The following is a 12,295-nucleotide window of genomic DNA, read 5'->3' on the forward strand; positions in this document are numbered from 1 at the left end:
CATGAAATTTTTTATGATTGAAGACTCGGAGGAACATGATCTGCCAACGGATGAAATTGAAAGTGCTGCGGTGGTGGAGGTTTCATCGTATGCTTTGTCGGGGGCCACACGTGCACAAACTATGCGTTTGTGGGGACACATCAAGCAAGCAAGAGTAAGCATCCTTATTGATTCGGGTAGCACGCATAATTTCTTAGCAGAATCCACTGCGCGCCAATTGGGCTATCATATTCAGCAACATGCGTCATTTGATGTACTTGTGGCCAACGGTCATAAATTATGTTGCTCAGGACTTTGTCAACAAGTTTCCCTTCAACTCGGCCCACTGCGAGTTGTGACTGATCTTTATGTGTTACCTCTCCATGGATCTGATGTGATTTTGGGTACTCAATGGTTGTGTACCTTGGGTCGTATTGTATGGAACTTCAATGATTTAACCATGGCTTTCGAGTATTTCGGTGCGCCGTATGTTCTTCATGGCACTCGGAACTCATCAGTACAGGCAGTTGATCGTCAAGCCATGAGTCGCATTCTCAAGCACACCTCGTGGGCCCTTCTTGCGCATCTCAACGCAATGCCCCAAACTGACACTAAGGTGCCACTGTCGAAGGATCTGGATGCATTATTACATGACTTTCAGCAGGTGTTTGCACATCCCACAACTCTTCCCCCGCGTCGCTCTCACGATCACCATATAATCTTGAAGCCAGGAGCACAACCTACCAATGCAAGGCCTTATCGTTATCCTCATATGCAAAAAAATGAAATCGAGCACCTTGTTACTCGAAGCAGGTATCATATGAACAAGCACCAGCCCATACTCTTCGCCCTTCTTACTTGTGCGAAAGAAAGATGGGTCATGACGCATGTGCATAGATTACCGGGCCTTGAACCAATCCACGGTTAAGGATAAGTTCCCCATACCCGTTATTGATGAGCTGCTTGATGAATTGCATGGTGCTATGTTTTTCTCTAAATTGGATTTGCGGTCCGGGTATCATTGAATTCGTGTTTGTGAGGAAGATATACATAAAACCGCTTTTCGAACTCACGAAGGCCACTACGAGTTTTTGGTGATGCCATTTTGGTTAACAAATGCACCTTCAACTTTTCAAAGCTTAATGAACGACGTTTTCAGGCCATTCCTTCCCAAATTTGTTTTGGTGTTCTTTGATGACATCTTAATCTATAGTCCGTGTTGGGAGGATCACCTGAAGCATCTTGAAGTTGTTTTCCAAGAATTATGCCGCCATCAACTTTTTGTTAACCGTTCCAAGTGTTCCTTTGGACGTTCACAAGTTGAATACTTGGGCCACATTATTTCTCACACGGGTGTAGCTGCAGATCCGGAGAAAATTAAAGCTATGGTGGAATGGCCGCGTCGTAAATCTCTAAAAGCATTGCGTGGGTTTCTTGGCCTTACGGGTTACTATCGTAAGTTTGTGAAGGGCTATGGTCAGTTATGTGCACCACTCACACATCTTTTAAAGAAGGATGGGTTTACTTGGACCACGCAAGCGGAGGCCACATTTTCGGCCTTAAAGCATGCTATGTCGATCACCCCTGTACTACGGTTACCTGATTTTACTAAATTATTTATCATTGAATGTGATGCTTCTGGCACAGGTATTGGTGGTGTTCTTTTGCAAGAGGGTGGCCCCATTGCTTTTTGTAGCAAAGCCCTTTCCATCCGTCATCTCGGTCTCTCCGCATATGAGCGTGAAATGTTAGCGGTCGTGTACATGGTCCACAAATGGCGTCATTCTCTTTTGGGGCGTCATTTCAAAATCAAGACCGACCATCAAAGCCTTAAATACATCTTAGATTAGCGCATTGGCACAACAATGCAGCAGAAATGGATTGCGAAACTCATGGGATTTGATTACGAGATAATCTATAAACGGGGCAAAGATAATGTGGTTGCTGGTGGGCTTTCATGACAGTTTGAATTGGAGGAAACAGAGGCACAGTTAGCCTCATTTTCCATCCCCATTTCATCTCTGCTTGATGAAATTCGTCAAGACTTGGGCCGTCATGAAGATACTAAGGATCTCATTGCTCGCTTAGGTGCTAACTCTTCTAGTATGGGTAATTATCATTTGGAAGATGGCATTCTACGTTTCAAAAACCGCATTGTTCTTTCTCACCAGTCACCATTGATTGCCAGACTTCTTCATGAATTCCATGCTACTGCAGAGGCAGGGCATTCTGGCACTGAACGCACCTACAAGCGCTTAGCTCGCGCTTTCTATTGGGAGAGAATGAAAATGGCTGTTCGTGAATTTGTTCGATCTTGTGATACATGCCAACTAAACAAAGCAGAAATGCTGTCACCACTAGGTCTACTATAGCCATTGCCCATTCCAGATCAGGTATGGTCTGATATATCCATGGACTTTGTGGATAGCTTACCCACATCTGAAGGAAAAACAACTATACTTGTTGTGGTTGATCGCCTCTCTAAGTATGCTCATTTCACTGCCATTTCACATCCTGACACGGCTTCATCCATTGCCCATGTCTTTCTCCAAGAGGTGGTTCATTTGCATGGTATTCCTAATTCAATTGTTAGTGATCGTGACAAAGTTTTTCTTAGTATCTTTTGGCAGGAGCTCTTTCGCCTCCATGGTACCCAGCTTTGTATGAGCAGTGCTTATCATCCTCAATCAGATGGCCAGTCCGAAGTTGTGAATCGTTGCCTTGAGCAATATTTGCGTTGCTTTGTGAGTACTCAACCCAAACAGTGGGTTCATTGGCTTCCATGGGCTGAGTGATGGTACAACACCACCTTTCATGCATCCATCGGTATGACGCCTTTCCAAGCTGTATGTGGCCGCCCACCTCCTATTCTTGGTCGCTATCCCGAACGTGGCACGATGGTGGGACATTTGGACAGTGAGTTGCGTGACCGTGATAAGCTCCTGCATTATCTAAAGGAACACCTCGCGAATGCTCGCAATTGAATGAAAATGCAAGCTGACAAAAATCGCACTGAACGTGAATTTTCAGTTGGAGATTGGGTCTTCCTTCGGTTACAACCATATCGCCAAACTTCAGTTGAAGTTCGTACGAATATGAAACTTGCACCCAGGTTTTATGGGCCGTACGAAGTTTTGAAGCGCATTGGACCAGTCGCATACAAGCTGGCTCTTCCTCCTACCTCTCGTATCCACCCAGTCTTTCATGTCTCTTGTTTGAAGAAGCAATTGGGTCCTTCGGTTCCCCTGCACTCCGAGTTGCCACCGCTCACTGACGATGGTTACTTACATCCAGAACCTGAAGAGGTCTTGGACCGTCGAATGATCAAGACAAAAAATCAGGCAGTCACAGAGTTATTGATCAAATGGCGTGGCTTGCCACACGAGGATGCTACATGGGAATTATGGCAGACTTTTCCTTCACGCCATGAGGACATGGCTGGGCTTAGGGGGCGGCAATGTTACACATCTGGCAACATTCCTCATTGATTGGAGATTTGATTTCCTTCCTTGTGCATATTTTGTGTTTTGAATATTTTTCCTTTATGTTTTAGCCTAAGTTGCCTAGTTAATTTACTTTCTTATTTAGTTGGTAGTAATTATGGGAAACTTGCCATCTTTCTCAAGATGGAGGGACGAAAGTAAACTTGTATTTATTCTCATAATTGATTGAATAAAGACATCTCTGCAATTTTCTGAAAATCTGGTTACCAAGAGGACACCCTTTCCCTCTCTCTCTCTGTGGGTAATTGCCATCTGATAGGTCAAGTGCCTATCATCATAATCTTAAACGAACAGGACCTAATCCGTTTTGGACTCACAATTGGTTCAAAAAATCCAAAACAAACAGGTTACCGGAAGGAATAAGGCAGGGGACTGGAATTTAGAGCTGGAATTCTCTCTCGATCTACCGGAGAAAAAACCACAATAACCTGAAAATCAAGGAAAAACAAGTCAATTTTGAGCCCAATAATCAGTTTTAGACTCATACTCGGTTCTCAAAATCCAAAACAAACAGGATAATGACCTGAAAATTCAGGAAAGGGAAGTTAACTTTGAGCCTGATAATCAGTTTTAGACTCACAATCCTAACTATTTTAAAAGAAAGTCCTTCAAATCCTGCGCGTAACTCTTTTTGGGACCATATTATTACACGATCATGCTGCAATACTCCGAATAAAGCAAACATATATATATATATATATATATATATATATATATATATATATATATATATATATATATATATATATATATATAAGTAAACTGTTGGTGAGCTTAACCAAACTTATGGTGAGCTAGCTTGCCCAATCACATAGGGGCCCACTTTGTTAGGATGATCCAAACCATTCATTTGAAAGTCCCTTACATAGATGGGGGGTGTACCAAAAATCAGCTCCATAGGATCATCCTAACCCCTCCATTTGTGGAGGACAAAAACGGACAGACACAAATCTGCCCCATTTTTGTCCTCCACAAATGGAGGGGTTAGGATGATCCTATGGAGCTGATTTTTGGTACACCCCCTATCTATGATAAGGCCTTGCAAATGAATGGTTTGGATCACTCCCCAAAATGTGGGACCCATATGATTGGGCAAGCTAGCTCACCATAAGCTCACCAACAGTTTCCTCTATATATATATATATATATATATATATGAGGAAAGCGTTGGTGAGCTTAAGCTCACCAAACTTATGGTGAGCTTAAGCGCCCAATCACATTGGGGCCTACTTTGTTAGGATGATCCAAAGCATTCATTTGAAAGGCCCTTACATAGATGGGGTGTGTACCAAAAATCAGCTCCATAGGATCATCCTAACCCATCCATTTGTGGAGGTCAAAATAGACAGACATTATTTGTCCACAAATCTGCCCATTTTTGTCCTCCACAAATGGAGGGGTTAGGATGATCCTATGGAGCTGATTTTTGGTACACACGCTATCTATGATAGGGCCTTGCAAATGAATGGTTTGGATCACCACAGAAAATGTGGGACCCATGTGATTGGGGCGCTTAAGCTCACCAACTCTCTCTCTCTCTCTCTCTCTCTCTCTCTCTCTCTCTCTCTCTCTATATATATATATATATATATATATATATATATATATATATATATATATATATATGAGGAAAAGGATTGTACGCTCGAGCGTACCAAGCTTATGGTACGCTCGAGTGCCCCAATCACATGGGTCCCACATTTTTTGTGGTGATCCAAAGCATTCATTTGCAAGGCCCTATCATAGATAGGGTGTGTACCAAAAATCAGCTCTATTGAATCATCCTAACCCCTCCAAAAGTGGAGGGCAAAAATGGGAAGATTTGTGGTCTGTCCATTTTGCCCTCCACAAATGGATGGGTTAGGATGATCCAATGGAGCTGATTTTTGGTACACATCCCATCTATGTAAGGGCCTTTCAAACGAATGCTTTGGATCATCCTAACAAAGTGGACCCACATGTGATTGGGCACTCGAGCGTACCATAAGCTTGGTACGCTCGAGCGTACAGTCCTTTTCCTCTCTCTCTCTCTCTCTCTCTCTCTCTCTCTCTCTATATATATATATATATATATATATATATATATTATACAATAAGCTGGGATGAAAAGAGGAGAGTTTTTTCCATTTTTTTTGAAAATCACGTGAGAATTACACGTCACATTTTTTGACTTTTTTTGAACAAATGCACCCATTCAACTCATATAATTTCAATCCTACCCCCCCCCCCTTTATGCTTTTAACAAAGGTAATTTCAATCCTACCCCCTCCTTTATGCTTTTAACAAAGGCACACATTAAAGCCATATAATTTCGATCTTACGCCCCTCCTTTATGGTTTTTTAATTAAAAAACTATAGGGTGATCTTGACCATCCGATTTAAGATAAGAAGAATTATGGAAACATCTATAGATTGAAGGGCTAGGATCGGCCTATGGAAATGATTTTTGGGGCACAACCTATTTATGTTGTGTTCCATCACATGGACGGTTTGGATCAACCTATGACGTGGTCCGTTGGTTTTTTAATAAAAAAATCTATAGGGTGATCTTAACCATCCGATTTAAGAGTAATTATGATCCTAGATTGGAGGGCTAGGATCAGCCTATGGAAATGATTTTTTGGGGCACAACCTATTTATGTTGTGTTCCATCACATGGACGGTTTGGATCAACCTATGACGTGGTTCGTACAGTTCTTTGTCTGCCCGTGCATCGCACGGGTTTTTTACTAGTATATATAAGTAAAGCGGAATCCTCTAAGCCGTGGTGATGCCACGTGTCACTCCTCTATGCAAAAATTTAGATAAATAATGTATCTCCTCATTGCGGCTGAAATTTAGGGAAATCTAAAGTTCTGATTTTAATAGAGAGTAATTTTTACGCAAAAGTTGGAATTACAAGAGCCTTTGGTATCTCCAAACGTCTCCCCTTACCATTTTCTAGATATTTCCCCGCTTTATATTAATGTGTTTTGCCGATTGCCTCTTCGCCTAATGCATAACGCTTCCTCATAGGGGAAGCTCCAAACGCATACAACCTTTCCGTGACTGCATAGTGTGTGATTTATGGCTAGACTTTCCACATTCCCCAAACATTAATCCCCTTCTCTGAGAATCAATGGCTGCCATGGCCTCTACCTGCCTCTTCTTCCTCTCTCCATCACCGCAATCCAATCCGGTTCTTCCAATTTTGAGATATTTCTCCTTTCTTCTATTCTTCTGAAGGGTTATTTTGGTTATAGTTTGGCTCTACCTTTGTTGTTTCTTTCATATTTATCTCATCAAGTGTGTGTGTATATATATATATAATTTCATTTAATTTTGTTGGTGGGTTTAATATTGGTGTATATTCTATACTAAAGCATGGTCTCATAGAAATTGTGTTGATGCAACTATTCTGGAGTTATGGTTGTCAGTTTAGCTCATGATTTTGTTTCTAGCGCACACATTGGTGAGAACATCAATTCATTTGGTGTATGGCAAATAACATGTGATGATTTACAAGAAGAACCAGAAGATGGTGTCCCATTAAAAGCGACACCAACAGATGATGGAGGCTTTCTCCTACTTCATATACATGGTTCATGTGCACACAATTTGCTCGATGAAATGCCTTAAAGGAAATCATCTTTAAACATAACTGTGCTATTTGTATAGAGGAAAAAAAACAATGCTTCTATATTTATTTATAGATGTGCATGTGTCTGGGCATCTTTGTCATAGATCTTTTTACCCGTATCATTTATGTGCATCTGTGAATTTCTTGGGGGTTAACCTTTTTTCGTCTAATGGTTTTCAACCATTTCTTTCGTCAATTTCCTTTTCTACTTCTCATATTTTATGTATCTGAATATGATTTTATTTTATGCACACCAGGTGTTTGATGGAATGCATCAATGAGTTATTACCGATGTTCAGCCGTATCGTCAATATTAGAGACGTCCCCAAAGCTGTCAGGGAGAATAATCATCGATGGTCCTTCAAAAACAGGAAGCTACTACTCTGATCTTTATGCTTCATAATGAGTGCTGAACTTGGATATAAGGTAGATGAATTGGATTCTGGGTTTTTTCCCTTGGAAATGGGTTGCGCCTTTATTTTATTGCCTTTTAATTTCTCTCAAATATATCTGTTTTGTAGTATCTATTTTTTCCCCTTCTTTTCCCTGGTTGTCCATGCAATGAGAAAGCTTTTTTTTTTTTAATGGCAGAAAGCTAACTTTGTTCTAACTTCTTCTTCTTTTTTTCTGCTTATTGGGATGTGATGTTCATCTCGAATCCAATCATCTTTTTTTTTTGCTAAAGAGGGCTTCTGATCTGTGTTGATGTTTTATGATGCAAGTAGTAGTTTATCCCAATTTGCAAGTAGGCGAGCATTTGCATTTTTTTTCCTACCTCTTGAATTGTGACTCAAAGATGAAAATGCAAAATCTATGTTAGGAATGCCTGTTACCCACTGGGTCCCAATCAAGAAAAGTGAATTGTCTGTGTTCTTCTTTTGGTCTGCATGTTTGTTTCAAGGTGTGAGAGTAATTGGGTTTCCATCCATTGGGTTTCCATCCATTGCTTTCATCCATTTCATTTTCTTCTTCTCATTATATATATATATATATATATATATATATATATATATATATATATATACATATAGAGGAAAGTGTTTCTACTCGGCCGAGTAGAAAAGCTTATCTACTCCTCCCTTTAAAAAGTACAGTGGGCCCACACATTGTGGATGATCCAAAGCATTCATTTGATAGGTCTTAACATAGATAGGGTGTGCCCAAAAAATCAGCACCAAAGGGTCATCCTAGCCCTTCGTTTTGTTGGGCCTTGTAGAAACAGAATGGACGCACTGTGTAAGATGCGTAAGATGCGTCCATTCTGTTTCTACAAGGCCCAACAAAACGAAGGGCTAGGATGACCCTTTGGTGCTGATTTTTTGGGCACACCCTATCTATGATAAGACCTATCAAATGAATGCTTTGGATCATCCACAATGTGTGGGCCCACTGTACTTTTTAAAGGGAGGAGTAGATAAGCTTTTCTACTCGGCCGAGTAGAAACACTTTCCTCATATATATATATATATATATATATATATATATATATATATATATATATATATATATATATATATATATATATATATATACACACACACACACACACACACACGTTTTGGTTTCTGTTGAAGTTTGAAAAGTCGCCCCTTCGTCCTATTGGTACCGTCCGCAATTATTTTTAAAGAATTCCTTTGGTATTCCGTATTTTCGATTCATTTCCTAACGCATACAAACATTTTTAAATGAAGATTTCCTTTCTTACGAGCTCATTCAAACTCAGCCATTTTTTTCATATGATTCGGTGGTGTGCCCTCCATTCAAGAAGAATACTGAGGAAGAATATTTGGTGCAGTTTCTGTTGTGACACCGGTGTTGGACGCCATTAAAATTTGTCTTTTCATGAGAAGCGTTAATAAAAAGCTTTGTTATTAGAAAGGCAGACTTATCTGAAAGGATGTTATTAACAGCTTTGTTTTTCACTTTCGTTCGCTTGGCGCCAAGAGATTTTACTTTTATTATTCTTTATTCCTTTCTATTAGTTTATGTTTGTTCATAGTTTTTCATATCTATTAGTAGTTCATCTATAGGTGCTTGAATCAAAGTCTTCGATTCATGTGTTTCAAGTTTTTCATTATACTACTTTTGTTCTAATCATGATTTCCACAAAGAGAAGCTTCGATTGGGATTAGAAGAGACAAGAAAAAAGCATTTCTGAAATAAACATGATTTAGTTAGTGTGTATATATATATATATATATATATATATATATATATATATATATATATATATATAAGTATGATTTTATTTGACGCGCATCAAATGCTTGAACGAGATATTACCATTGTTCAAGCATATCGTCGATGCTCGAGACATCCCAAAAGCCGTCAGGGCGATATCATCATAGATGGTATGTCACCAAGAGCAAGCTATTACTCTAATCTATATTGGTTTTACTCTAGATGTAAGCCTTTTGTCTGCTTCTTTCTGTTCATATTTTTTAAATTCCTTGGATTAAGTTTTATACTGTTTCCAATGATGGTCTAGGCTATCTAATATTTCACAAAGTTCAGTGTGAATTTTGGATTTTGAGATTCTTTTGATCATTTTCTTCTTGAATTTTGAGATTTAGGTGAATGGGTTTGACCGATTGGAGTTGCCAACTAAATATATCATTCTAACGTTGAGATTGTCTTTCAAATTTGAAGAGGAATTCTTTATATGAGTGTTTTTTTATGGTGGTGGTGATGGGCTACATCCATATACATGGGCTGCGATATGTTTGTTGGAACTCTGCTTTCTTTTTATCATGTTGTTGCCCCAATCATCCTTTGCAAATCTCTGGATTTCAGTAGGTTTATGTTTGTATTGTCATTTCCATTTTATTATTATTCTTCTGTGTTTTTTATTCTATCTAACATTTTCATACCTGTGTTTTTTCCCTTCTTTTGTGATATCTTCATTTCTTTCGGTAATGGTGTTAGGGATATTTTTCCTTTTTTTTAAACTTTTTCAATATCATCTATTTTGGGTAAAGGGGGTCGGCTCTTTTTTATTATGTCGATGGGGTTTTTTCTTTCCCTTTTTTTACACAATCAGTATCTACTATTTTGGGTAAAGGAGGTTGGGGATTTTTTTTCCTTTTTTATAGTTATTAATTAATTCACTCCTATGCGTAATTTGTTTCTTTTTTTTCTAAAAGAAATTCTGATTATTTTGTTTCAGATCGGCTAGGCCTCGACGATTTTGAGTCGGATTAGGTCACATCACTCTGTTTCTATCTCGAATACGAACATAAACTACAACAAAAAACCAACTAACACCACTGCGTTGTAAGCATGTAATCAAACTATAAAAAAATACATAAAACATTAATCTTTCTTCCTTTGCATAATTTATTGTTTTAGTTTTGAGTTATATGGTTCCGGCGTTCTGCTTCGAAAAATTATTTGGTTTGTTTGTCCTCCGTTACTGTGATATGTGTTTCCCTATATAAAACTATAGGCTGTTATTATTTGATTAAAATGATAAAATTTCACTTTTAAATGACTTGAATGCCTTCAGACCTTCTCTTCAAAGGCAAATTTAACCCTTTTTCCCTCTCTATTTCAATCCAAAAGCAATTTGCCCTTTTGGATTATTTGGGTTTGTTAACCTGATTTTCTTTGATTTCTCATAATTTGAAATTTAACCCAGGTTATACCCCAAATCATGGAAATATATATACTTGTCTTTGGATTCACTTTTTAAAACTAATAAATAATATTCCCATAATTAGAATGAAAATAGCTTTTAAGCATATTTTTTTCCTCGCCCTGTGCATCGCACGGGTCTGCAACTAGTATATATATATAGCTAGAGAAGCTAGAGAAAAAGAGGAATTTCTTTTCTTTTTATCTGAGATTTACACGTCAGCATTACTCTTTTACCATTAACCCCTTTGCTGATATCTAACATCTATCTCTATGAGAAATTATTTGAGGGTAAAATCGTAATCTACATACGAAAAGTACGGACACAGGGTACCTATCTATGACAATTACGGAAAAAACTACTAAGAAGAGGTAAAGACATATGACAATGACAAAAGAACTACTTTATATTATTCATGTAGGACACCAAAATATTGACGGATTCCAGACACCTGAAGAGGAACAACAATTATGGAAACCTCTATCGATTGGAGGGCTAGGATCAACCTATATCGATTGGAGGGCTAGGATTAACATATGGAAATGATTTTGCGAGCATAACCGATTGATGTTGTGTTCCATCACATGGACGGTTTGGATCAACTTATAACCCTCTATAGATCAGAGGGTTCGGATCAACATATGAAAATTATTTTTGGGGCACAACCTATGTAGACAGTGGCCCATCTAATGGACGGTTTGGATCATCCTATGGTACGGGCCATACCTTACATTTTAATAAAGTGAGGAGTGTGATCATCAAAATACAGTGAGTAGTGCCATTATAAAATATGGTAGTGAGGACATTAGCACTATATATAATTTGAAACCATCGTTGTTACTTGGATGTTCCCACGCAGGTCGGTTTCAACCCGAATTTGGGTTGGGTCAAGTTAAGCTTTTTTGCAAATCGGATTTGGGTTGGGTTGGAAAAAATCAACCCGAATTGGAAATCGGGTCAGGTTTTTCCTTTTTCAACATTGAAAGTCTCCACAGTCCCCAATGGACGGTTTGGATAATCCTATGGTGAGAGCCATACCGTACTTTAATAAAGTGAAAAGTGTGATCATCAAAATATAGTAGTGCGGATAACATTTCCCTTTGTTAATTGTTAGTCCCTGTTTGGTTTGGATTTTGAGAACCGATTGTGAGTTAAAGACTGATTATTGGTGACTCAATATTGGTTCTCAAAACCCAAAACAACCCGGCTTGAGTTGAGGTGGTCAACTATTGGTACCATATCAAATCGGGTCAACCCGACCCAACCCAACCCGAATTGCAAATCGGGTTGGGTCGGGTTGAGGAAATTGCAAATCGGGTTGGGTCGGGTTGAACCCAGTCGGGTTGGAAATCGGGTCGGGTTGGAAAATATGGGTTCCTCGGGTTGGGTCGGGTTGAGACTTAAGTTGCACCCCTAACGATGACGAAAAAACTACTTTTCCTTATTCACTATGTGCGGGTCAAATTACGGAAAGTTTGATATTACGAATCCAGGACACCTGTAAAAATATTGACAAATTCTGGGCACCTTAAGAGGAACGACAATTATGGAAACCTCTAT

General features: G+C 38.9%; 1 protein-coding gene and 1 long non-coding RNA gene across 2 annotated transcripts; both read left to right on the forward strand.

Annotated features, from left to right (window-relative positions):
- The first annotated feature begins 2,969 nt into the window (after positions 1 to 2,969).
- Positions 2,970 to 3,467, forward strand: LOC143888840 (uncharacterized). Its single transcript, XM_077393235.1, has one exon. The coding sequence runs from the start codon at positions 2,970 to 2,972 to the stop codon at positions 3,465 to 3,467; it is 498 nt and encodes a 165-aa protein (XP_077249350.1).
- A 2,867-nt stretch (positions 3,468 to 6,334) lies between these two features.
- LOC143887386 (uncharacterized) lies at positions 6,335 to 10,419 on the forward strand. The gene is made up of 3 exons (XR_013254150.1): positions 6,335 to 6,392; positions 7,359 to 7,527; positions 10,268 to 10,419. It is a non-coding gene; the product is annotated as an uncharacterized LOC143887386 (long non-coding RNA).
- The last annotated feature ends 1,876 nt before the right edge of the window (positions 10,420 to 12,295 follow it).

This window comes from Tasmannia lanceolata, unplaced genomic scaffold, assembly GCF_043159265.1.
Source record: "Tasmannia lanceolata isolate RefF3 unplaced genomic scaffold, GAP_Taslan_0.1 ptg000012l, whole genome shotgun sequence".
NCBI classification, from domain to species: domain Eukaryota; kingdom Viridiplantae; phylum Streptophyta; class Magnoliopsida; order Canellales; family Winteraceae; genus Tasmannia; species Tasmannia lanceolata.